Source organism: Labeo rohita, chromosome 6 (genome assembly GCF_022985175.1).
Source record: "Labeo rohita strain BAU-BD-2019 chromosome 6, IGBB_LRoh.1.0, whole genome shotgun sequence".
Taxonomy (NCBI): Eukaryota; Metazoa; Chordata; class Actinopteri; order Cypriniformes; family Cyprinidae; genus Labeo; species Labeo rohita.
In genome coordinates, this window is record NC_066874.1 from 32,385,879 (window position 1) to 32,413,339 (window position 27,461).

General features: G+C 31.1%; 1 protein-coding gene across 1 annotated transcript in view; it reads right to left on the reverse strand.

Annotated features, from left to right (window-relative positions):
- cacna2d2a (calcium channel, voltage-dependent, alpha 2/delta subunit 2a) overlaps nt 1-27,461 on the reverse strand; it is a 227,959-nt gene that overhangs the window by 172,156 nt on the left and 28,342 nt on the right. Inside the window, exon 3 of the mRNA XM_051111737.1 lies at nt 2,961-3,077. Coding sequence (XP_050967694.1) covers nt 2,961-3,077 — 117 coding nt within the window. The remainder of the gene's footprint in view (nt 1-2,960; nt 3,078-27,461) is intronic.

A 27,461-nucleotide genomic window follows, 5' to 3' on the forward strand; every position in this document is an offset into this window, starting at 1 on the left:
GAGCTGATATTTCTGAAATGGAGACTTTATTTATTTACTAATTTAATTATTTACAAATTTATTTATAATTTTATTTATTTAGTAGTTTACTAAAAACTTGATGTATTTATTTATTTATTTACTTTTTTTTCAGACTAGTGCAATGAAAACAAAATCCATCTTTAAGTTTTTATTTAATTGCATTTTATCTATTTGCATCGGTAGATTTCAATTACTATACACACACACACATATATATATATATATATATATATATATATATATATATATATATATATATATATCTTTAAAGACCGTTTTCTCAAAATCAGTTTCATTTATATTTTTATGTACATTCTAAAGTTTATACAGAGGGGATTGTTAAAACACAATTTTTCAGATTTTAAAATGTTTTTCTTAAAAACATAGTGAAAATTTGTATTTTATTTATTTATTTGGGCTGTTAACAGTATTTTCTTCATAAAGTGATAAAAACAGACTTTCAAAGTCCCATTAGTATAATTTTAACCTGGGTATATTTAATATTTACATTTTTGTTCAGGAAATGTTTGCAATTTTAGTGCAAATAAGTGCATATTCAATTAAACAATGCCTCATTTGCATTAAAAATTTTCAATTCTTAATGTAATAATTCAACTGGAGAAGTATGGTGATATACAGTATATTGATTACATTTATTTACCCCATTTACCTGTGGTGTCTTACCTTTCTGCATTTGTTGCATTTCATGCATTTCTTAATTGTTTAACTAATTATTTTTTTATATATATATATATATATATATATATATATATATATATATATATATATATATATATATATATTGTATTATATATATATATATATATATTGTATTATATATATATATATATATATATATAGTATTATATATATATATCAATATTTATATAAATGTAAGTATATACTATTTAATATTATACATTAATATTAATGTAAAATGTATTAATGTAATATTAATATTAACATAGTTTTGTTATATATATATATATATATATATATATATATAGATATAGATATAGATATAGATATAGATAGATAGATGTATATAGATACATTTATATATATATATATATATATATATATATATATAGATAGATAGATAGATAGATAGATAGATATAATATTTTATTATTAATAAAAAACATTATTAATATATGTACAGTACTGTGCAAAAGTCTTAGGCCACTAGTATTTTCACCAGCTAAAAAATGGTTTAAAGTAAGTTATTTCTATCTTTTGCTGTAGTGTGTCAGTAGGAAACATCAGTTTACATTTTTAAACATTCATTTTGCCATTAATTATAATAATCCAGTGAGATTTTTATATGGAGCACAGGCTGTTGTCAGACTCCTTGTGCAAACAGACTAAATCCAGAAGAACTGTGGCAACATCTCCAAGATCCTTTAAGAGACCTACACCTACAAAGCTATAGTACTGTTAAAATTTTTAGACAGTTAGGCACATAAAATGAGGATGCTGTCAAAAACAATGTTATAAATAGATTTTCTTTATCAATGAACTTCTATTAACTAAAATAAATCAGCATTTGATGTGACCATCCTTTGCATTTAAAGTAGCTTTTGCCCTAGGTACAATTGTGCAGAGTTTTTCAGGTAGCTTTGCAGGTAGGTTATTTGAAACATCTTGGAGATGTTGAAACAGTTCTTCTGGATTTACTCTCGGTTATTCTGTTTCAGTTATTCTGTTTCTTCATGTCATTCCAGAGACAGACTGGATGATGGTGAGATCATGATGTCTGTGTGGAGCACTGGCTGTTGTCAGACTGCCTGTGCAAACAAAAATCTCACTAGATTATTACAATTAATGGCAAACAGAATGTTTGGAAATGTAAACTGATGTTTCCTACTGACACACCACAGCAAAAGATAGAAATAACTTACTTTAAACCATTTTTTAGCTGGTGAAAATACCAGTGGCCTAAGACTTTTGCACAGTACTGTATATAATATTAGTTCTACTATTTAATAAATATTAGATATACTATAAATAAATATGAATATGTTTACATTTATTATTAGATTACATGTATTTACCTGTGGTGTCTTACCTTAATGTTTTTGCAAAGGTGCTTTACAAAGGTGACGCCACTTCTCAAAGAGAAACAAAAGAGATGCAACTTCTCAGCAAGTGTTTTAGTGGTAAAACTCTAAAATCTAAAAAGCGAAAGCATTGCCACCATTAAAGTATCATTTGTGCATTTTGTACGCATTATAAGGTCGCTGCCTAAATAGGGAGCATTCAGCGAGGTAGCACACTAGAATGTGGAGCAGTCATTTTGAGTCTCCTGCGTTTCTGCATGGCATGAGTCACACTGGAGAATCTCAGCTAATCTCGCTCGAACACCAATTTATGATAAGAAATTCTGAGTGTCTCCCAGTGAAAGACCTCAGGCAGTGTTCATATGCTACTTTTAGTCAAAAGTACTAAAGTACTTTACTTACCAAACACATGACTCATTTCTAAAGCTTAATAAACACTCATTTTTCAGCTGTAATTGTCACATGCGCCTGCACATTCCACACATTTTAATCAGCCTCTAAAAACTCAGCGAAAGGCACTGCACGATCTTTAAAGAATACCACATTGCAAACATGGTAGCACCATAGCATTTTTCATGGAAATGTGTAAATGTGACGCTCTGTTCATCCCTGAATTCATCTTATGTGTCGCTGTGTCGTGTCCCGTGGATTTGAAGAGGGAGCAGATTGGAGGAAGACAAACTCATTACCTGCTTAGTTAAGCAGGCTAATAGAGAACAGTGGGCATTGATAATATTTTTTTTAGAAATCCAATTTTTTTCTGATTAAAAGAGACAGTGGATCGATTCCCCTTTTTAATGCAACAGATAAGAGTTTTACACCACGATTATCAACGGCTCGACTTCCTGCTGGGAAAGAGCGACTGTTAGTGCTGCTCACCTCCAGAGCTTTGCGTTTCCTGTTGAGCAGTCGGGCGATGTCTCCTGCCACCTTCTCCACCAGCTGCTTGGGTGTATTTCGCTCCACACCGAAATGATTTCTCTTGTCAATATAAATCTGTAAGAGGGCAAAGGTCAAAGGTCAGGCACACAGTAAATTCCTTTGAAATCAAACACAATAAAAATGACAGAATTTTGCAGCTCAATAAAAATCTTGATATTTTACAAATGAAATTCAATATTTAACAAATCAAATTATTTATATATTTTCTAAAAAAGGTTATACAATAAGTACATTTTAATTTCATTAAAACAACAATATATATAAACATAAAATTTTCAGTTTTCACCTTGAAATAAAGTTGCCCAATTTACCTAAATCACCACTATTAATTCAGTTCAGACATAAAATTATTTATATCTTTTCAAAAAAGAAAAAAAAAAGAAAAAGGTAATTACTTTCATTATATATATATTTTTTGTGCAATATCTATATTTACTTTCTTTCAAAAAAAGAAACACACATATTTTTTTTTTTTTAAAAAAAGGTAATACAATAAGTACAAAAGTTTAATTTCTTTTAAAAAAATTCTAAGAATTCAAATCAATGAATTCTACAAAATTCTGAGAAATTGAGAAAGTGGCAAGTAAAAAGAAGACAAAGTATATACATATATATATATATATATATATATATATATATATATATATATATATATATATATATCAGTATTATATAAATGTAAATATATAATATTTCGTATTAATAATAAATAAATATTAATATGTAAGTAAACACATTTTTATTACATATAAAATATATTATTATTATTATTAAAAATTATTATTAATATATTTATATATTACACATACTACTTAATATTATAAATAAATATTAATATATAAAAATACAAGCAAAATATTGCTTATCATATAGGAATATTTGATTACTATATTTCTATGATATTATATATATATATATATATAAATATGTTTATAGCGTATAATATTAATGTATTTATATAATATTATATAAACTATTTAATACTATATAAGTATTTCATACGTATTTGATTAAAACCTTTATTTCTCTGATATTAAAAATCTCTTTTTCAGGAGTGTCCTGGCCAAGATTGGCAGCACATGTCAGAATAAAACAGCATACATACATTAAACACAATGTAAACAATTTCAGTACAATGACTCATCCTCCAGTTGCCAAATAACACATTTATTGCTCCAACATAATTTAAAATATTCCAAAATATTGTAGATTTTGTTGTATAGTTGTCTAAATAAGACATCCCCAAAACTAAAAGATGCGAACTAGCCATAACCACACAGAAAATAAGCACTGCACAGACATTTATCCAAACATAGTGCATTTAAAAAACAATCAACATGAATTTAATTCAATTAAACTAAGTGAAACAGAGTGCAAGTCAGGCCACAATCTGATGTGGACTTATAGGTCAGCATTGTTCCTAATGTCAGCGCTTTCCAGCAGTGATTTACACGCAGCAGGTCTGCTCTTACGGTCTGACTCAGCACACCGCCGTGCCGTCCACGGTAATCTGACCCCCTGGGACGCCCACTTATCCCCTCCACCCCAGGGACTCCATTACCCACAAATCCATCTATGTCAAACTGAGGACTAGGCAAAAAGCCAATAGCAATCTCCCTAGAAAGAGCGATCCGTTCACTCACACACACACACACAGATGTGGAGGCTGTAGTAAGGGTTTCAGCCTCTAACACTGTGTTTGAAGCTGTACGTTCCCCTGTTACCAGATAATGGCTGAACCACAAGCACTGGTTTACGTCAACTTGAGTGAACTGGGACAGAACTGGCGTCTGTGAGAAACCATTACATAGAATGGGCAGGCGACTGGAGAGGGAAGAGACATTAGTGTAACCTAGTTTTAAAACTGTGATACTTGTTATTTTTGGAATACAATTATAAAGCCCTTGAAAAAGTCATTAGCGTGTTTGAAATAAAATACACACAGTTATGTCAGATACTGATCTCATAAAACAAAAACACACTTCCCATTTAAAGTCAGTTCACACACACACACACACAATATACATACATATATATATATATATATATAGAAATACACACACAATATATAAAATACATATGTTCGATGTCTGATGTGATGAAGACTAATGTAGTCTAATATACAAATCATCTCTGTCTGAACACAAACGCTGCCCCCAAATGCCAGGAAGGTCAATAACAACATAAAACAAAATTAAAAATAAAATGATTTTGTCAAAATTTACAAGCAGCTAGACCAGAAAAGGTTAAACATGAGAAAAAAAATGTATGTTGGACACATTTATGCTTTTCCTTCACTACCTCATCCAAATAAATAAATAAATAAATAAATAACAAATTTGCTAGAGATTTATTAAAAAATATGTTTCTAATATGAATAAATTGCATATCTATATTATTAAATATTACCAAACATTTCAAGCATTTATAAAATTTAAATTGCTTTACAAGATCACCAAGTAAAATTATGTATTTTATATTTTAATTTTTATATTTCAAAATTAAAAATAAAATTAATTTTGTCAAAATTTTAGAAGAACCTAGACCAGAAAAGGTTAAACATGTTAAAAAATGTTAAACAAATCACCGTATATTGGACATATTTATGTTTTTCCTTCACTACCTCATCCAAATACATAAATAAATAAAATAAAAATAAAGAAATAAATAAGCTAGAGATTTATTTAAAAATGTTTATTTAAAATTGCATATTTATATTGTTTAATAATACCTAACATATCAAGCATTTATAAGGTTTAAATTGCTTTACAAGATCACCAAGCAAAATTATTTTACATTTTAATTTTTATATTTCAAAATTAAAAATAAGATTAATTTAGTCAAATTTTTTAGAAGCACCTAGACCAGAAAAGATTAAACATGTTTAAAAAAAAAAATAATACATTAAAATGTTAACATTTTCCTTCATTACCTCATCCAAATAAATAAATAAATAAATAAATAAGCTGAAGATTATTTTTAAAACATTTTAATATAAAAAATTGCATATTTATACTGTTAAATAATACCTAACATATCAAGTATTAATACGGTTAAAAATTGCTTTACAAGATCGCCAAACAAAATTTTATATTTTAATTTTTATATTTCAAAATTAAAAATGAGATTCATTTAGTCAAAATTTCAGAAGCACATAGAACAGAAAAGGTTAAACGTGTTAAAAACTGTTCAAATGTTAACATTTATGCCTTTCCTTCACTACCTCATCCAAATCAATACATAAATTGGAGAATGATTTATTTAAAATATGTTTTTAATATAAATAAATTGCATATTTATATTGTTAGTAATACCTTACATATCAAGTACTTATAAGGTTTGTTTTACAAGATGAAGCAAAATTACAATTAGCTGAACACTTATTTATACAGTTCAATACTGAAAACAAAAATATGTGCTTGAAATTAAATTTATATAACATTTACATTTTCTATATATTTTATAAGGTCATGCAAAGTGGCTAGAACCAATAAATAATCTTTCTTCTTTTTAATTTTTGGAATTTTAATGCCCTTGATATGTTCAAAGGAAAAGAAAAACACCATTTAGATACACAGCCAGTGCTAAACCGCCCTTATTGAGATGCAGTAGGCTATTATTAACAAAACAGGTTTAAATTTAATCTGTAAATATTTGTATTCAGTAAAGTGTGAAATGCTGGAGTGACTCATGGACTTTAGCTTTCAGGAGAAGAAATTAGGTCAAAATGTGGAGAAAATAATATACTTTAGATTGTGTGTGTGCGTGAGTGTGTGTGTGAGTGTGTTGAGATGGAGGAAGCAGGAACAGCAGGCAGGAGGGTCTGCTGTCTGGGTCGGGCCAAGAGATCTAGATGAACTGGGCCAAACACACTCACACCACTGAACCAGAGCGAGCAAGAGCCCGTCCAATTCAATATGCTTCCATTGGCAGTCACACATCACACACACATAAGTACATAATGACACTCTCAAACAAACACACACGACACAAACTAGCGTGATCTCCAATAACAGGACAGAAACAGAACACATAGTGTCTCATTAGTGAAGAGACTCGTCCCAGTATGCCAAACTGAGACTGTGTTAGTATAAACACACAGATGGTGCAAGAGAAAGAGAATAAGGGAAAAAAACTCAAATATGGTCTGAGATCACACTAAATGCAGACTGTAAGAAAGAAAGAAACGTACCCATCAAGACAATTACACTTGTACATTAGTATAATACATAATTTATTAAATAAAAAAAAACTTCTAATTAATATTTTTCTGACATATATATATATATATATATATATAAATATTTATATAGATTATTATAATGATGTATTTAAATACATAATAAAAATAATTAATTATAATAATTACTATAATATAATTAGTAATTATAAATTTTCACTTATATTTAAATATGTATATATTTAAAATCGCATATATTTTATACATACATGTACGTATAGATTTTTTAATACATACATATTTGTCAACGTATATATTTTAAATAATTTAAATCACTTATATATATTTAGATACGCATATTACATGTGTGTGTGTATTATAATTATTATATTAACAGAAATAAATAAAAACAATTCTACATTTATAATCCATGTAAAAAATATGTGTGCGTGTATGTGTGTGTGAATATATATAAATAAATATATACATTCTGGAAATTATTATTAATATATTATTAACTATATATGAAAATAAATAAATAATAAATGATCATTTCTAATATTTTTTCATATATATATACACACACACACATATATATATATATATATATATATATATATACACACACACACATATATATATATATATATATATATATATATATATATATATTTATATATTTAAATACATTTATTAAAATAAATTATATTTTTGTACATTTTTATATATATATATATATATATATATAAAATAATTATACATTTATAATCTACATATGTAAAAAAATATGTGTGTGTGAATATATATATATATATATATATATATATATATATTATTTATGTATTTAACTATATATGAAAAATAATAAATAATAAATTATCACTTCTAATGTTTTTTTCATCAATATATATATATATATATATATATATATATATATATATATATATATATATATATATATATATATATATACACACATTTATTTAAACAAATTATATTTTTTTATACATTTATACATTATATATTATACATATATACTCATTAATACAGTTATTTAAAATGGCTTTCTCAAATATTTGAGTTACCATAACTCTTTGGGTCTACTTACTTTTATTTTTCATGATATTAAATGTGCTTATTGATCTACTTAAAAATGCTAAACATCACCTTTGTGTCCTACTGGATAAATAAAGCCATACAGGACTGTAAAGCCATGAGGATGAGTAAACGATGATAACTAAAACAGCTTTCTCAGTAAACACTTAAACAGACGCGCCTTTACCTGCAATTACACTCCAGCAGATTTACTTTCCCAGCCTGACAGCTGGTTGCCTTTTCCAAACACCAAAGACAAAGCAGCAAAAGAGTTTCAATTTGACCTTGTGTCTTATTTTTCTTCGCAAAAAGATTTGTTTGAAGTTTTCTCTTTTTTTTTTTTTTTTAACACGACTGGCTCGCGTCTGAGAGAAAAACGGCTTCGCTTATCAGCCCATGAAGGCGGACTGTTGACAGAGACAGATGCTGCGTCATTAAGGAATATTAGTGGACTCCACCAAGCAGACAGTGCACGCATCCCGCCAGGCAGAGGAACAGTTCAATAAAACAGAGAGAGCGAGAGAGATGGCGAAACTCTGAGTCAGACAATGCTAAAAGGAAGCAGTCAATGGAAGAAAAAGATACGGCCTCCAGAGATTCCAACGGAGAGATTCGATACAGATGTGGCGAGACGGAAAGGACTAAGGGACTTGAGTGACAAGAAACATACATAACGTGAGCGCTGCTCCTGCAGAGGCTGGAGACAACAGACTAATAGAAAAGGAGGTCTATAGATCAAGCAGGATAAGAGCAGGCGAGGAACTCGAGCTCAGGAGAAAGAGAGATGGACGTTTGTTGTCATGCCGGCTGTTTTTGTTGTGTTTTTAATGCTGGTGTCTTTAAGTCAACATTAAATGCCATTCAAAACCAATTTACTTTCACAAAAGGACATTCAGTGGGACTTTTATCAATTGGGAATGAACTGGGTGGTCTCTATATGACAGGTGGTTGAAGGGGAGGGGCTAATAATAAACTGTCTTGATGACATCATCTGAAAAGAGGCGGAGCAAGTTGAATGAAAGATTACAGACACACACTGAGGATGAAATCTGAGCGCTCAAAATAACTGACAGGCAGATTCTCTATGGCTGTCACAGAGACAGATGTGATTTGTCAACTATCCAGTGATATCTGACAGGTAATAGGGACATTTTACACAGCAGTTTAACTAGCTTTAACACCACAACATCTTTGGTTAACACATTTAGCAGTGACTACTATAAAGACATTTGGGCTTTATTTACTGTAAAGTTGACTGAACTTAACATTTTAAGGCATCCAGGTAACAAATTATTTTAAGTTGATTTAACAAATTGTGTTTTTTGTTGTTGTTGTTGTTGTTTTTTACACTGGCGCTCAAAAGTTTGGGAGCAGTAAGACTTGTAATGTCTTTTAAAGAAGTTTCTCATGCTCATCAAGACTGCATTCATTTGATCAACACATCAAAAACAGTAATATCAGTAATATAAAATGTTATTACAAATTAACAAATTGTTTTTTTTACTGTGGTTAGTGTGTATATATGTATAGATAGATAATATATAATACATAATATATAGTAAATATCACTTGTGAACAGAATGTTTTTCATTAAAGCGAATTAAAGCGAAACAAGTACATTAACTTTCGTGAAAACATCATTAAGGTGCAAAATTCTAGTGGAACAATGCCACAGATGAACAAGTTAATTATTTTCACAAAATACTGCATTTTTTTTATTTAATGACTTGATTTAAATAAAGGCTTAATGTTTATGCATTTATTTAAACCCTCATAGTTCTAAAAATGCCATAATTTAAAGTATTATTATGTATTTTCAAAATGTAAATCCAAGAAAGTTTTAATGTGACCTTCATTTAACAAAAAGGAAAAAGTTGGTATTTATTGTTTTACTAAAAATCTACTCTTAGGGAATAAAAGTGCCTGAAGCTAAACCAGCTTAAATTTATGTTAGTCTCCAGCTGAACTCTACAGCAGGGATGGCAATAAATCAGACACGTTTTCGGCGATGATGTGTCCGATTGAGCCAAACTACTCTGAAAGACATCACATTAACTGCTGGCTCACGTCACTGTTTATGAGAAAAGCTGACCGTTTGAGCAGATGGTGCATTAGATGAGTGTGCCGATGCTAAGCACCAATGCAGCACATTCAATTCGCTGCTCAAATATACAGTTGATCTGTTTGTTGCCCATCATTTCAGACAAACCTACACACAACACACACACGACATCAGCTTTAAAGTAACACACAAAGACAGGGTCGGAAGAACGGATATGAGAGATGGAGACACCACACGCTTCTCAGTGAGAAAAAAGAGGTCGTCATCTCTTATGGTATCAGTCTTTAAGACAGATATGAATGTCAGCTCTTTATTAACTTGCTGATAGAAGGGATTGTGTGCGCATCAGCTTCTGCTCTGAATCTCCTTTGACCTCTACCTCTCAATCACGCTTTCTTTCTCCCTACTAGCGGAAAAGTTCAGTCATTCATGCCTGATTCATTTTAAGTCAACATGAAACGAAATTCAGACAGTGTTTCGCAAACTTTAAGAGATTAACCTGTTACCTAAAATATCTACTTGAAGGTTTTAAATTAATATTTAAATAATTGATGTTAAATGACAATTCACATGTTCACAGTTTCCTTTGATGTTGGTTAACGGTCACATGACATCCAGGTAAACAAATATATTATTTATTTTTTAGTAAGCAATTTTATTTTGTTTTATATTTTAAAATTATTAATTTATACATAAAATTATTTGTATTATTTATTCATAAAATGTTATTATTATTTTATTTATTATTTAATAACAATTATTTTAAAATATTTTGTTAATTTCATGATTTTACTATCAACTCACAAACCTCAGTTTTCTATTACTGTTGTAAACTTTTATTGTCTATAATGCAAATGGCGGGAGGAAAGGCTGTTTTATCTACAACAACAGCTAAAACTACTGGTTAACATTAACTATTAATATTTATAACTTGCCCTTAGTTGATGTTATGTTGACTTCCATTATATTCTATTTAATATACTGGTGTTGAATGCATTATATTCATTACAATAATGAACAAATTTACACAGAAGGTATTTTACAACATTAACTACAGAAATGCAAACCAAAAATCCACCTATAAACATTATTTTAACATATAATGATTAGGGTAGTCAGTCAATTGAAATTTTTAATCTAATTACATGTTTCGATTAATTAATCACAAAATAATTTTGACTGTGAAAATACCCACAAAGGATTATTTACAAAAAAATAAGTACCAAGCTTTACAAATTGTAGCTTTAGAAAGAAATATTTTGTTTGATTCAACATAAAATTTATTACACATAAAACAATAAACACATAAACAATGGCCTAACATAAACTATGGAATATAAAAGAAGATCATTTGAGAAACATCTCAGTATTTTTGTTCATACAATGAAAGTCAATGGTAACTAAAACAGCTTTCCAACAGTCGTCAAAATACCTTTCTTTATGGTCCACAAAAGAAAGGTTTGAAATGACATGAGGCAACAATGAAGCAAACAATGACAGAACTTAATTTTTTTTTTATGAAATGATACTCTAAAATAAGAAACAAAATCTGCCAGCAGGTGGTGGTAAATGTCTTTATGAGTCATTCATTCGTTCGAACAGCTGATTCATTCAGGAATTCAGTAAAGGGCTTACTGTATAAATGGGCCTCTGAATCATGGGTTCACACAATTCGTTCAAAACGTGGATTCATTCAGAAACTAAACACCGCTGTGTTGCTCGGAGATCCACAACAATTCTGCTATGACATTAGAGGTAATATGTTCTCTGCAAAATTGAGCAAAAATACATAGTACTGTGTTTAAAATACCTGTGTAACACAATATCAACTTCTTATTTACTAAACTGTTGTATAAAATCACATTTGAACTTGTGATATTCAGGACAAAATCAGCACTCGTCTGATATTCCTCTCGCTACTGGTGTGATATCTATTCTGTGAATATATATATATATATGAGACAAAAACACAGGGCATTTTTACACCAATATCTAATTTTTGGACATAACTGCATTAATGGAGTTGTTGCCCTGCATTATATTTGTCAACAGTCAACTGTATTAAATGTAAGATGATGTACAAGTTTGCGGGCGGGGCCAGTGCATTAACAACGTTAAAATATTTTAATCACATTAATTTTTCTTAACTAATTAATTAAGTTAACGCGTTAAGCTGACAGCCCTACTAATGATACAATATAATAAACTGGAGGGCAAGGGGCTGATGGAGGTTCAAGTTCAGTATGGGTGGGTTAGTTACTCGCCTAAAGTCAATGTCACAACACAGGATGCAATTAAGGAAAATTGTGCTGTAATCTGCCAATTACGTCTGCGTTCCTTGGATAGAGCTGATAACTAATTAATGTAGAGAAGGTGGAAACAGGAAACCAGCTGTGACACATAAGTTCTCACACACACACACACACACGCAAGCAGACAAACACACACTTCAGGCTGTCTTTGATTGAGTTTGACACACAAACTCTCACGGCTACAAACCCCGAAGCCTCCCCTTGCGAGCTGATTGTACTGATAGCTGGGAGGAGTGTGTGTGTGTGTGTTGAGCTCATCATGCTAATCACTCCTCTATTTCCTGCTTTGCTGATGAAGGTCGTCATCTGTCCATCAACGTGAGCACAATCTATCGCCTGCACACTTTTATTCTCCTCCACTGAATCACTGTATTAAAAATGGCATTTGTTAAATCATCATTATTACTATTGCTCATACTTGTGCTTACATATCTTAAAGGAGAAGTCCACTTCCAAAACAAAGATTCACATATAATGTACTCACCCCCTTGTCATCCAAGATGTTCATGTCTTTCTTTCTTCAGCCGTAAAGAAATTATGTTTTTTGAGGAAAGCATTTCAGCATTTTTCTCCATATAATGGACTGACATGGTGCCCCGATTTTGAACTTCCAAAATGCACTTTAAATGCGGCTTCAAGCGATCCCAAATGCGGTTGTAAATGAGTTCAGCTGACGAAGAAGGGTCTTATCAAGCGAAACAATCGGATATTTTTATTAAAAAAAATACAATTTAAATACTTTTTAACCTCAAACGCTCATCTTGTCTTGCTCTCCCTGAACTCTGTGTGTTCTGCCTCAAGACAGTTAGGGAATGTTGAAAAACTCCAGTCGTATTTTCCAATCGTACTCCCTCAACTTCAAAAATGTTTTCAAAATCATCCTACATAGCTGCAGAAGTACCGACCCAGTCTTTGCAAAGTGAACATGCAAAGAAGATCAAACACCCTTAACAAAAAAGTTAAACAGCGATATAGGGCGCTTTTGAAGTTGAGGGAGAACATGAGATGGGAGTTTTTCGACATACACGAACTGTCATGAACCGGAACAAAAACAGTCCAGGCAGAGACGAGACAAGACCAGTGTTTGATTTTAAAAAGTATATAAATTATATTATTTTTACGAAAATAACCGATAAAAATAACCCTTCTTTCTTGGCTAGGATCGTTTACAACCACATTTGGGATCGTTTGAAGCCACATTTAAACTACACTTTGAAAGTTCAAAATCAGAGGACCATAACAGTTCATTATATGGAGAAAAATGCTGAAATGTTTTCCTCACAAATCAATTTCTTTACGACTGAAGAATCTTTGTTTTGGAAGTGGACTTCTCCTGTAAAAGCTCCTAAGCATTAGGCATGTAACTCAACTTTAAAAACTAAATATCATACAATAAATCATAAAACTGCTTGAATTTCTTCAAAGTGATCAGATGAACATGTTTTGCTCTCCAAAATGTCCACAAACACCTCGAATCACGCCGGTGTGTTTTGCACACCACTCCCATTTGCTTCAGTTGTTAATGTCTCGTCTAGTATCCATCTCTTTCTCTCTGGCTCTTGTGTGAGAGCCTGTCGCCTACAGGCTTTTACTCAGGGTTGAACTAAAATTAAGGTGTGTGTGTGATTAAGAACAAGAGCATGTTTAGATGTTGCTTCTAATTGTTCTCGATTACTGAACACCCGAAAGCCTTTTTTTCTGTTTTGGATTAAGTTACTTAATTTATACCAAATGTACTCGAACTCCCAGAAACAGATCATACCTCAGTGATTCATCATTAATCCTCTCTGGGCAGAAGACTAAGGCATGTTTTATGATTGTCCATACGCACGGACCCAAACATAGACTTAATCTTCAAAGAAGACAGACTGAATTAAGATATCACTCGTAGTATCACCGTAAATACATCAAAATCATTAGTCAGAAACCTCAAGCTAATCAGAAATAATAATGTTTGTGCTACGACATACAATCAAACTGCCTGATCTAAACGCATTAAGTCTCAAACCTAGACTATTAGTTATGCCTTATTTAAATATCAGCTGTCTCAGTTTTTTCCTAGAGACTTTCCAGGTGACATAATAGTATTGAGCTAATTAATAAGTATGGATGGCAATGCTTATAATTTGGTTATATAATTATAATTAAACTATAATTAAAAATCATTGTTATTGTTCAAATAACTTAACTTAAAGAGAGAGACATTTATTATTATTTTTTATTTATTAATTAATTAATTAAGTTTATTTATTTGTTTACTTATTTGTCTTTCCAGGAGAAACATCTGAGAAGCAGGAAGAAAAGTCTCAATGTGCTCTCCATTCAATCCCATTGCTGCCTAGTTAAAACCAACTAAAAAATATTATTAGATTTTTTTTACTTTATTCATATTTATATTTTTTATATCTGTTTTATTAATTAAAAACAGACATGAATAGATATTAATAATTTCACTACACAGGAAAAAATGGTGTAGGATTTACTTTGAAACAATTTTCACTCAGAAATTGATAAATTCCACAAATAATTACAAAGAAACGCCAAGTAAAATGAATTCGATGTGAAATTGTGAAGGACAGACTAAAACGCATAAAAAGCATTACCCCAAAAATTAAGAATTTTTTTCTTAAAAATCATTTCTCCTGCTTTTTTTCTTCTGCTTGAAAAATTCAATAAAAATTAGATAAAATTTATATTATTTATATTATTATTATATTATTTTATATTAATAATTTGGTGTAGAAATTTTAATTTAGAAATTGCTCACCAAAAAAATACAAATGAAATGGCAAGCAGCACATTGTATTAAACATTGCATTTTAAAGTAGAAATACCAAAGTATTTTCTTGTAAAAAAAAGTCACATATTTTGATTTATTGCTTTTATTGTAAATTACAATACTAGAGGTTCAAAGTCACTCTATAAAAATGTGTTTTCTTTTTGAAAATGCTCTAAATGCATAAAAGATGACTTCAGATGGCTTTGAGAGCAGAATCTGCTTTCATGAAGGGATTTGGGGATTTTTCTTCTTCCTACAGAGCATGTACGGGTCAGTTGGTAAAATTACATACGAATGTGTCCTTGGACAATACGTGAAAAGACCGATGTAATCGCAGCCTTTCTTATCTTTGAATTCTGCCGGACGCATTTCTGTAAATGGCGGCGAAATGTCACCAAACGAGTCCCCTGCCACCTCAAATGTCAAATGAATTCTAAACGCGCAGCCATTGCCCTTGTGCAGGCTAAGTCAATAAAGTTAGCTCTCACTTAAGGAAATATCCCTGTTTCAGTCCATAGAAACCCGTTCAGATATGAAGCCATTAAATTCAGTTTAGAGTGATTTATTCAGCTGCGCAATGAGGCATGAGCGAGTGAGAGAACCGGACCAGCATCAAACGTAATGTATATGGGGGCTGTTTTCACCCCCGTGGACAGCTAATGATGGGATGACCGAGATGTTTGGGAATGTTTGAAAATAGGAAAATAAAGGCAGGTTAATGTCAACATGAAATGGCATTCGTAACCCATTTTACTCCAGTGCAACAGTGGGGATCCGGAAGCAAAAACTCCATTCATTTTCTCCATAGAGAACTGATTTTGAAAAATAACTTATAAACCTTTAAAGACAGACCTGTTGTGAGCTACGAGGTTGTTACATGATGGTATATGCTTTTTTTTGAAGCTACATGTTTGCATTATTTCAACTTATTTCTAAAATAAATGTGTTTACCAGCAGAATGTGTTGGAAAAACTACATTACCCATGATGCAGTGTTGCTGAGTTATGGCACACATAAGTGTCAGTCTCCCTATTCTATCAAAATATTATGCATATTTTGTATTAAACTAAACATATACTGTGTCTATAGATATAATCAGCAACTTTAAATTTCACCATCTTTTTTTTACATTTTATGTCATTTGCAATACATCAAAAGATTGTAGGTTTTTTTTTCCCTAATTAAAGTAAAACAATCTTGTACCTGCCTGATTTGCATTTTTTCCCTTAAATAATAATAAATTAAAAAAATTATTTATTTATTTATTTATTTTTGTTTAAAAAAAGACTATGGGAAAATAAATGGGAAAAATATTTCCGGAACCAGCACTGCTAAAAAATTGGTCTACACGACAATTAGTAATGAAAAAAATGTAGGATAAGACTCTATTTTAGGGGGTTTGACTTATTAGTAAAAAGCAGGCAAATACATTTATACAAAATAAACTCTATAAATTGTACTGTGTAAATTCAACAATCTACAAATTCATGATTGTACATTTTATTTATTTCTTTTTTACACATATGTGTGTGTGTGTGTGTGAGTGTGTGTGTATATATATATATATATATAATAAAAATTATTATTATTTGTTTTTTTTTGCACTGATGCTCTGATGAATTGCTCACAGGCAAATTTCATGTAGACTTTAACACGTATGCTGAAAAATGTTTAAAATATGCACACCCATGTGCCAAAACGATTCCACCCTGTTACAGTCCAAATCATCCCTCATGGCTTTTTTCCCCCTCTCCTTCTTATCCTGATAAGTGAAAACATAATTTAATTGATGGCCACATACTGTTAATTTCAAACCGCAAAAGAACACTGCTTTATGGCTACTACTCTGATCCGCTGTTTGACGGGAAGTTTGCAAACCCAGACAGCCGAGGAGGAGGAGGAGGAGGTTGATGAAGACTTGCCAGATGTGCATCCCGCTGGCGAAACGACAGGTCTGATCTGCCTTTAATTGCTCGCCATTATACCCCCCGAGGAACGCAATTAACACACGAGGAATCTTTTGATAAATCGAAATTGAGATTGCGTCCACTGACGGGATATTTTATTTTAATCCAAAGTGTGGCTTTATCTTTAAACATAAAATGATCTAGATTTCTGCAACTTCTAAAATCTCATCTGATATTAACAACTATGTCACAATAAAGGTAGTTTCATTTTTACTAGCAAATATACATTGCAATGTATGTTAGAGATGGTAATTGGGATGCAAGTAGTTTAAAGCAAACCTCACTGACAAGGTCACTGGAGGAAAACATAATCACTTGTTGAAAACAATAATTGGGGCGAGTTGTTCCCATCATCGTACAAGTGCATTTGACCTTCGCTGCCGCATGAGCGGTGTGTTTACCAGCCCTTTACAAACAGACTTCTGTTCAAGTGCAGTATGAAGATTTTAGAAGACCTCCGAAGGGCTGTTGAAGCTCATAAGACCGCAAAGGGTTACCAAAGGATTTCGCTTCACAATCAGAATGAAATCCAGCACCGCTGCTTCTCTCCGCTGGAGTGGTTGTCCTACAAAAATAAGTCCAAGGGCACACTGTAGAATCCTCAAACAATCGACAGAGAACTCTAGGGTGATAGCTACAGATCTGCAGGGATCACTCGCACTTGATAATGGCTGTGCTCCTGAGCCGACTAGTGGAAAAACACTGAAGATTGCTGTTAATAGGAGGTTCATCGACAATGACAAACACAATGAAATGATAAAACACTGCTGCACATACTAAAACACATTTGAATCAGGGTGAACGTCATGCAAACATTTACACATTACATTCCTAAAAAATACACATATATTAATTTATATTTTGCATGACCAACAATGTCCATTAAAATTTTTTGCCAGACTTTTTTGCGACATTTTCATGACAGTTAAGCACAAATTACTGTTAAGTGTCTGCATTTTATTTATTTATTTATGGATTTTTATTTTTTTTTTCATTTTTTAAATATATAATTTTTTTCAAGATATTTTACAATTTAAATATATATTTTTATAACAATATTTATTAAATAGTTCATAATAATAATAATAATAATAATAATAATAATAATAAATTACTATTATTATTACTCTAATAATATTTTTTATAATAATTTTTATAACAATTAGTAAATAGTTAATAATAATAACAATAACTATTACTTTTTTCAATGCACTTAAGAATCTGTATATAAATACATATCTTATAAATATAATCAAAAATAATTTTATATATAATTATTCTCATATACACACACACACGTTTGTTTTTGTGAATTGTGGAGACTTTCCATAGACTTCTATAGATTTTATGCTGACCAAATGATATTGTCTATCCCCTAACCCAACCCTAACCCTAAACCTAGCCCTCACAGAAAACATGTTTGCATTGTTACACTTTTAGATAAACATAATTTACTATTTTTAATAATTTACTGCAGGTTTTACTATCCTTGTGGGGACATTTGGTCTCCACAATGTAGCAAAAACAAGTACACACACACACACACTGCCCTCCAAAAGTTTGGAAACACCCCTGGCAAAGAGTGGGTTTGGACAATATCAGTATAAAACCTTATCATTTTTTGTTGCAAATACATTAAAGTAACTTGACATTATCATTGAAGAGCAGCAATAATAATTTTCATTTTGATTACATAATAATGGCAATATATACATGTCAAAGTCAGACATGCCCCTTTGCCAGCTGTGATGTCTGGTTACTGGTTTAAACTTGGCCCAGGTTTTTAAAAGATTTTTGGGTCAGCACACCTTAATAGCTTCAACAACTGATTGCCAATTAAGTTTAGAATACAATGAATTTAGGCCCAGATTATGCAGAGCTGCAATAGCTGCTAATGGTGGATATTCTGATGAATCGAAAATGTACGTTTTTTCTATCACAAAGAGGAATTTCTCATTAAAATAAATATCACAGTGCATAAATAAGCTACATATACCTTCAGAAAACACCTAAACTACATCAACACTCTCTGCTGTGCAACATCACTGCACTGAACCACATGTGCATATGCATCTGTAAGTCTGTTTACAAAAGAAATGGCATTTATGCATAGATACATTGGCATCCAAGAAGCATTTTCATATATTAGGTTTTTGCAGGCATGACTGACATCTCATATATATATATATATATATTTTGATGGCTTTTAGCATCTGAACTCTTCATATATATATATATATATATATATATAAGCAGTCTTGGATATTCCAACATTTACCCACACAAACACAACATTCAACGTGTTGCCTGGCGAGTCAGATAGCAAGAGAGTAAGCAAGAGAGTGTTGGGAGACAAAACGAGAGAGTAATTAAAGGGACGTGCCGCCCATGTAAAACGCCAATAGGGTCAAAGCCCTTTAAAAGGGACTGGTGAGAAGAGAGGACACTTAAAGCAAAGTGTAAGGAGATAAGGCTTTTAGCACGCCGTGTTAATGCGCGCTTTCCGTTAGAGCAAATAAAGACCGGACGAGATGACTCTGTGGAGGTCAGGAAATGGGCGATCCGTGTGAAATCCTGATTTTTTTTGTTAAAGGAGCAATTCACCCATAAATGAGCATTCTATCATCATTTACTCACCCTCATGTTGCTTCAAACCTGTATGACTTTCCTTCTTCTGTGCGACTGCGAAATGTATTTTTATGCAAATTTTGATTAAAAATGCTGAATGGAAATGCCAATAGGCACATGAAATCTTTAAATACATAATAAATACATAAATAAATAAATAATCAATCAATCAATTGATGCTGATAATTTTGCACAACTTGGATTCCATAGGTTTTTTGTTTGTTTGTTTTTGTTTTTTTCCCCATACTGGGGACCATCAACTGTTTGGTTACCCACATTCTTAAAAATATCTTCTTTTATGTTCAACAGAAGAAAGAAACTCACACAGGTTTGGAATAACTAGACAGTAGGTAAATGTTGACAGAATTTTCATTATATTTTCATTAATATTTTTCATTATTTTTAATTTTTTAAATTTTTATTTGTAATCTTGCATTTTTTATTTTAATATTTAATTGTAAAGTTATTTTGTTGTGTGTTTTGTCATTTTGATATTTACTTATTTATTTTAAGTTATTTTAGTATATATATATATATATATATATATATATATATTATATTGTTCAATACAATCAAATTTGGCACCTGAAGAAGTAAATGTTGACACAATTTTCATTTTATTTTTATTCATATTTTAAATTATTGTACATTTTTTAATTATTATTTTTGTATTTGTATTTTTGTTTTGTTTTTTATTGTGATATTTAATTTTAAAGCTATTTTGTTGTGTTTTGTCATTTGAATTTGTATTTATTTATTTATAGTACATCAATAAAAATAAATGAAAATGAAAAATGTTTCCTTGGCAACCAGCTGAAAATAAATATGTTATTCTAAATATAAATATAAATATAAATATAAATATAAATATAAATATAAATATAAATATAAATATAAATGTATAAACATTCAATACATTCAAATTTGGCACCTGAAGACTTCATTGTCACTCTTCACACAGATTTGGAATAACTAGACAGTGAGTAAATGTTGACTGAATTTTCATTTTATTTTTATTAATCTTTTAAATTATTTTAAATTTTTAAATTTTTATTTTTTTTATTTTTTTATTGTGATATTTAATTTTAAAGTTATTTTGTTGCGTTTTGTCATTTTTATTTTTATTTATTTATTTATTTATTTTTAGTTATTTTAGTACATCAAAAAATAAATGAAAAATGTTTCCTTGGCAACTAGCTGAAAATATATGTGTTATTTTATATATAATATATAACATTATACTGCTCAGTACATTCAAATGTGGCACCTGAACACTTCATTGTCATTGCTGTCTGTCATTATTGATGTAAAAACTAAGGCAATGCATCTTGGGCTCCCATATTTCACTGCATTTAAACGCAGCTTTGACATCAAACCATACTGATTTTTGTACATCTCATAATTGACATATAAACATATGCAATGCATCTTCAGGTGTTATTTGAATGCACACATGTGCCAATTCCCCATTCACTTTCATTGCATGGAACAGAGCAGCCAGGACATTCTGCAAAACATCTTCTTTTGCGTCCTACAGATGACACACAAGGGTGAGCAAGCAATGACAGAATCTTAATTTGTGGGTGAGCTAACCCTTTAACTCCGTCTCACGCATACATGCACGCCGTGACCTTCGCATGTACACCGACGGCTGCTGCAAAAGCGCACCGCGGTGACCTAGAGGAGCACGCAGACCTTTGCAGCGTGACGAGGTAATTTCACCACGTTAGACCAGAGGCCAGTTTACACCCTACCAGGCCATCTCCAAACCGCCGTCGCCATGGAAACCAGCCACTTAATGACTGATAACGGCAAACGACCAGGAAACGAGCAAAGATTGAGAGCGGGAGAGAGAAAGAGAGAGAGATATTACGTGGAACAAAGACGGCAATTTAGTATCGGAGGACAGCGTGAAGCCCGATTATGTCGTCAGTGCAAATGATCATTAATTTCCCTCTGTCCGACCGGCGAAGATTAATGCCTCGTTCTCCACACCGTAGCAATGGAGAGGGATCGTACCACTTAGAAACACCCCTATCTCATCTACAACCGGCATCCAGCGCCATACGGGAAAGAAATAAACAGTGCCGCTTGCGATTTCGCAATTGAAGGGGTGATTGTAAATGATGGCGCCTGGTAATATTAATACGTCGAGCGCTATCTCCGTTTTCGGCGCCGGCCGGGTCTTTATATTCGGTGTCAGAATGAATTAAAAGCCACTTAGGAGGCGCAGACATAAACTATTAAAACAAACTCATTCGGTGGTTTGACTGAATATGTGACCGGCGCTCATTTCTCCGAGCCGCTATCACAGAAACTCCCAGACGTCCACGGAGGGCATCATAACCCTGGGGTTCTTCTCAAATGCACTCCCATTTCTGCTCGGGGAGATTTTTTACAGACTGCCATTTTGAGATATTCACTCGGCTTCAAATGTGTAATCTAAAATGGCTTACCTGTGCCAGAAGTGCTTTTATGAAAGCTTTGATTTCTATCTTGCCTTGTGAGAGCTGTCGGAGGGTATTTTTGTGATTTTACGCTGCATTATGCCAAAAAAGCTGCCTATTCTGTGGCGTCCAGAAAAAGGCATCTAGAAATCAGTCGCAGCCGTGAGAAATAAATAATATGGTAATCCCATGCATCACGGAAGCTCAGTTAACTGAAATAACGGAGGTGGTTTTTTACGTGTGCTAATAACCTTGAAATTAACCTGAGACTATACTGGGGTTCGTATCAAGTGCCACTTAAATATTAAAAAAGCAATTAAAACAATACTTTTTCCATTTTGTTCAAATGTGACCATTTATGCATGGCTAAATGAAGTATCTTTTTGGATTATGCAATATATATACACTTATACAACTATTTTATATACAAGTTTTATTATATATAAGTATTATTTACCTTAAATAAGTTGCAAAGAGTAATTTTTATTACATTAACATAGTAAAAATGAGTTGTGGTTGATACTTTAGAAGGGAAATGTCTTTTTGATGAAGAAAATAACAGAATTTTACTTCTGCAAAAATAAATAACATTTCTTAACATTAGTTAATGTATTAACTAACATGAACAAACAATGATCAATACATTTATTACATTATTTATTCATCTATGTTAATGTTAATAAGTTAATAAAAATACATTCATTAATAGTTTGTTCATGTTATTTCACAGTGCATTAACTAATGTTAACTAATGTTAGTAAATGCTGTAAAAGTATTATTCATTCTTAGTTCATGTTAACTAATGTAGTTAACTACAAAATTAGCCATCATGCTCATCTAACAAGACACTTTATTTATTAATAGACATATACATGCATGCAGCCAACAAACAACATTATTCTATATATAAAATATAATTTTTCCTCTCACCTATTGCATTAAAATATTGTGACATTTCAAAAAAGCTCACTAAGCAGGCAATGAATCGTGGGTAATTTTGCTCTGCCAATGTGACTCTGTATTGTAACTAATAAAACTTTGTAACATTCAACCTTTTGTTGCTGGAAGAAATAAATCTAGTTAACTACAAAATTAGCTATCATGCTCATCTAACAAGACATTTTATTTATTTATAGACATATACATGCATGCAGCCAACAAACAACATTATTCTATATATAAAATATATTTTTTTCTTTTACCTACTGCATTAAAATATTGTGACATTTCAAAGAAGCTCACTAAGCAGGCAGTGAATTGTGAGTAATTTTGGGTGACTCTGCCAATGTGACTTCGTATTCACCTGGCCAAGCATGGCTGATTCTCTCACAGCCCTTTCTGCTGTTTATCAACCTCAAGCCTATAATTTCACCGCACTTTGATAATAAAAAAAAACACCCAATTATGAAGCGATTAAATTCGCTGAACACAAAAGCAGAGCTCTGATAAAAGGTGTAGAAACACAGGGTCATTCACTACAGAGCCACTGACTGCTAAACACACGGATAAAAAGATGCTGCAGCTCTGACGAAAATAAAGTGTCATCAAGAAACAAATGAATGGGGCTTTTAGTCTTTTTCTCTTTTTGTAAGATTTTGCAAATAGATTAAAAGCACACGGAAATAAATCAACCGCCAAACTGAAAGTCCATGTCGAAAAGTCTATTTTTGTCTTCAATGAAATGTCCTTTGAGAGTAAATATGAAGATCAATGGGATATTTGTTGTTGAGTAATCACTTGGCCTATAAAAGAAAAAAAAACTATAAAAGTAAAGAAAAACAAAACTGTGTCACCTTATCAAAACAGATGCATTTGCAATACAACTGAAAACCAAGGGGATCTGGGTCAAAATCCAGCGTTCTGGGTCAAAACTTACCTGCCTTTTTAAAATTGCTTGTAAATCGCTCATTATGCTATATTATCACCAAATACGGGATTTAATCTTTTTATCAACTTCTTTTAATTAGCACATTTTGGCCTCATTGATCTGAGCTTAGGCACCACAGCTTTTGAGTAGAAAGAAGCATTATTTTTTTGATAATTTTGGCAATTTTCACTAAGAAACTAAAGCGGCTGAGCTCAGATCAATCAAGCCTATGATCAACCACATCCAAAAAGAAATACAAACCCTGTCCTAATTGAAAGAAAACAAGTTGATAAAAAGATTGAATCCAATAATTGGCAATAATATACCATAATGAGAGACTAACAAGCAATATTTTGTAGGTTGGATATTTTTTGACCAGAAACACCACAAGTTTAACCAGGTGGGGATTTTTTTTTTAAAAAATTTAAAAATGTAAAATAATTTATTTATGTTTTTTTTATTTGTATTTAATTTTAATATTATTTTGTATTTTTTTTTTTATTTTGTTATTATTATTATTTATTTATTTAGTTTTAGTCAGTAAGTTTTAATGCAATCTATTAAGTCTGTTGCGATAACATTAACTAACATTTTCAGGAATAAGAAAATCTGTGTCAGAATAACCAGAACACAACATGGGTTAACAGGGTTAAAGGTTAAGCTATATTATCAACATCTGCGATGTGCTATCTTGAACTTTTGTAAATAAATAAATAAATAAAATTTATTACATCATTTAACAATATTTAATTTCTAAAGATAATTTATAAAATAAAATATAATAAAAATGTGTTTATTTTTTTAGATTTTTATTTCATTAATTAATTGTTATTATTATTATTATTATTATTTTTTATTTTTTTTTTTTTTTTTTTTTGTTAAAATCTGTCAGTAAGTTTTAATGCAATCTACTAAGTCCACAGCAATAGCATTAACTAGCATTTTCAGGAAAAAAGAAAATCTGTGTCAGTAAAACCAATCACAACATGGGTTAACAGGGTTAAAGGTTAAGCTCTATTATCATCAACTGTGACGTGCTATCTTAAACTTTTGTAAATAAATAAAATGATTATTTAACAATATTTAATTTCTAATGGTAATTTATAAAATAAAATAAAAACATTTATTTATTTATTTTAGTTTGATTCATTTATTTTATTTTATTTTAGTTTCGTTTAGTTTAAACCTGTCAGTAAGTTTTAATGCAATCTATTAAGTCCACTGTGATAGCATTACCTAGCGTTTTCAGGAAAAAGAAAATCTGTGTCAGAATAACCAGAACATAACATGTTAAGCTCTATTATCTACATCTGTGACGTGCTATCATTTACCACTAAAAATGATGTCAACTTGTTAGTAAAAACAAGCAAAAACAATAATGCACTTACAATAGAAGTCTATTGGGAAAGATATTGCACTGGGGAAAAAAAAATTAAAATACACACTTTTTGGTGAGTTTAGCCAACATATATGTTAACATGATAAAACCACTTACTAATGTAGTCTGTGAAAAGTTGTATCCAATGTTTCACCTCCTGCAATGACCATGTAAAGCTGGTAATCCTGGTAACTTTACAGAAATATTGATATTGGTTGGTGATGCATATCTAGAAGCTCCTCCAACAGTAGTCTCACGGCTAAAAGTTATGCAACTTTAAAGCTCAAATAACATACTTTCAGTATGGATGAATGAATTTAAGCGGTTTTACGTTGCACATTTCTGCTTTAAAGCTTCCATGTCTTCCCCCGTTGAATTCCATTGTAAGTGTATTACTGTAAGTGTGAGTTTTGCATGCGTTTGCAAAATAAAGGACTAGTCAAAATGATTATCTGTGTGGCAATCAACATTGTATCACAAATTTTAGTCTGTAGAGTTCGTTTTGAATGCAGAACATTTCTTTAAACTAGCAGTCAACCCTAAAAAGGATGGAGAAAACCGACACTATGGAGTGTGTCTGATCCGTTTAGACTCGAGGAAAGTTTCTGCTGTTACAAATTCCACAAAAGCACCAAACTTAGCCTGTCTGGAAGACGAACAGAGACACAGAGATGGCAGCCAAACATGGCCGTAATGCAAAAGATACATCTCACATGTTAACGTTTTACAAAACAAACGTGTCTTTTCTCTCCTGTGTTTTCCCCTTTTCTACTTTGTCTTTCAGTCACATTAGAAACGAACAAAGACTTTGAAAAGCTGCCTATTGAAAATCATGTTCCTTCTTTTGTGTCTTTCATTTCCATCACTATGATAATTGCGGCAGGACAAAGGACCTGACAGAGAGAGGCAGAGTCGGAGAGAATTCACGCCGCCTTCCAGATAAAAAAAATGCGAGGATTTCACCGCAGCTGCGAGACAGAACAAGCGAAGGGAAAAAAGACGAGCTCAGGAACGCAAAGAGAAGAGAGTAAAAGCTCTTAGCGGATATATAACCAGGAACTAGCACTGAGGACAAAACGCAAAAACGTGCATCAAGCAACGATGATGAGCGCTTACTGTAAATGAAGTAGAGTCACATACTGTACGTCTGTCACATGCTTAAAACACTAACATAAAACATGACACTACTGAATGTAATTTGGGATTTTTTTTTTTAATCACACTTTCTGCAAAATTTTGTGGAAAATCTGAGGGGGTGAACTGAAATACGATGCAATGTGTTACAAGTCAGTTTTCAGCTAACTGAACAGTACTTGTGTTCAAAGCTTTAAAATTACACCCATTAAAAATTTCATTTTTCATTCTTTCCAATGTAAATCCAAAAACGCTGTAGGTCTCCAATGACAAATTTTAATGACATAAATGCACTGTACTGTACTGTTTCTTATTATTTAAAACATATATATTTTTTGTAAAAAATAAATAAATAAATAAAACAATTAAATTATTTAACAATATTGAATTTCATAAAATAAAATAAAATAAAATAAAATAAAATAAAATAAAATAAAATAAAAGCACTAATTGCTGCATTTGGCAAAGTTGCTTCATGGCATCACATTTTTAAAGAATATTCAAGAGATTTAGTTTAAGACAATTTTATGATAGTTGAACATTTAGTTATTGTATTTTTATTATTATTTTAATTATTTTAACATGCATT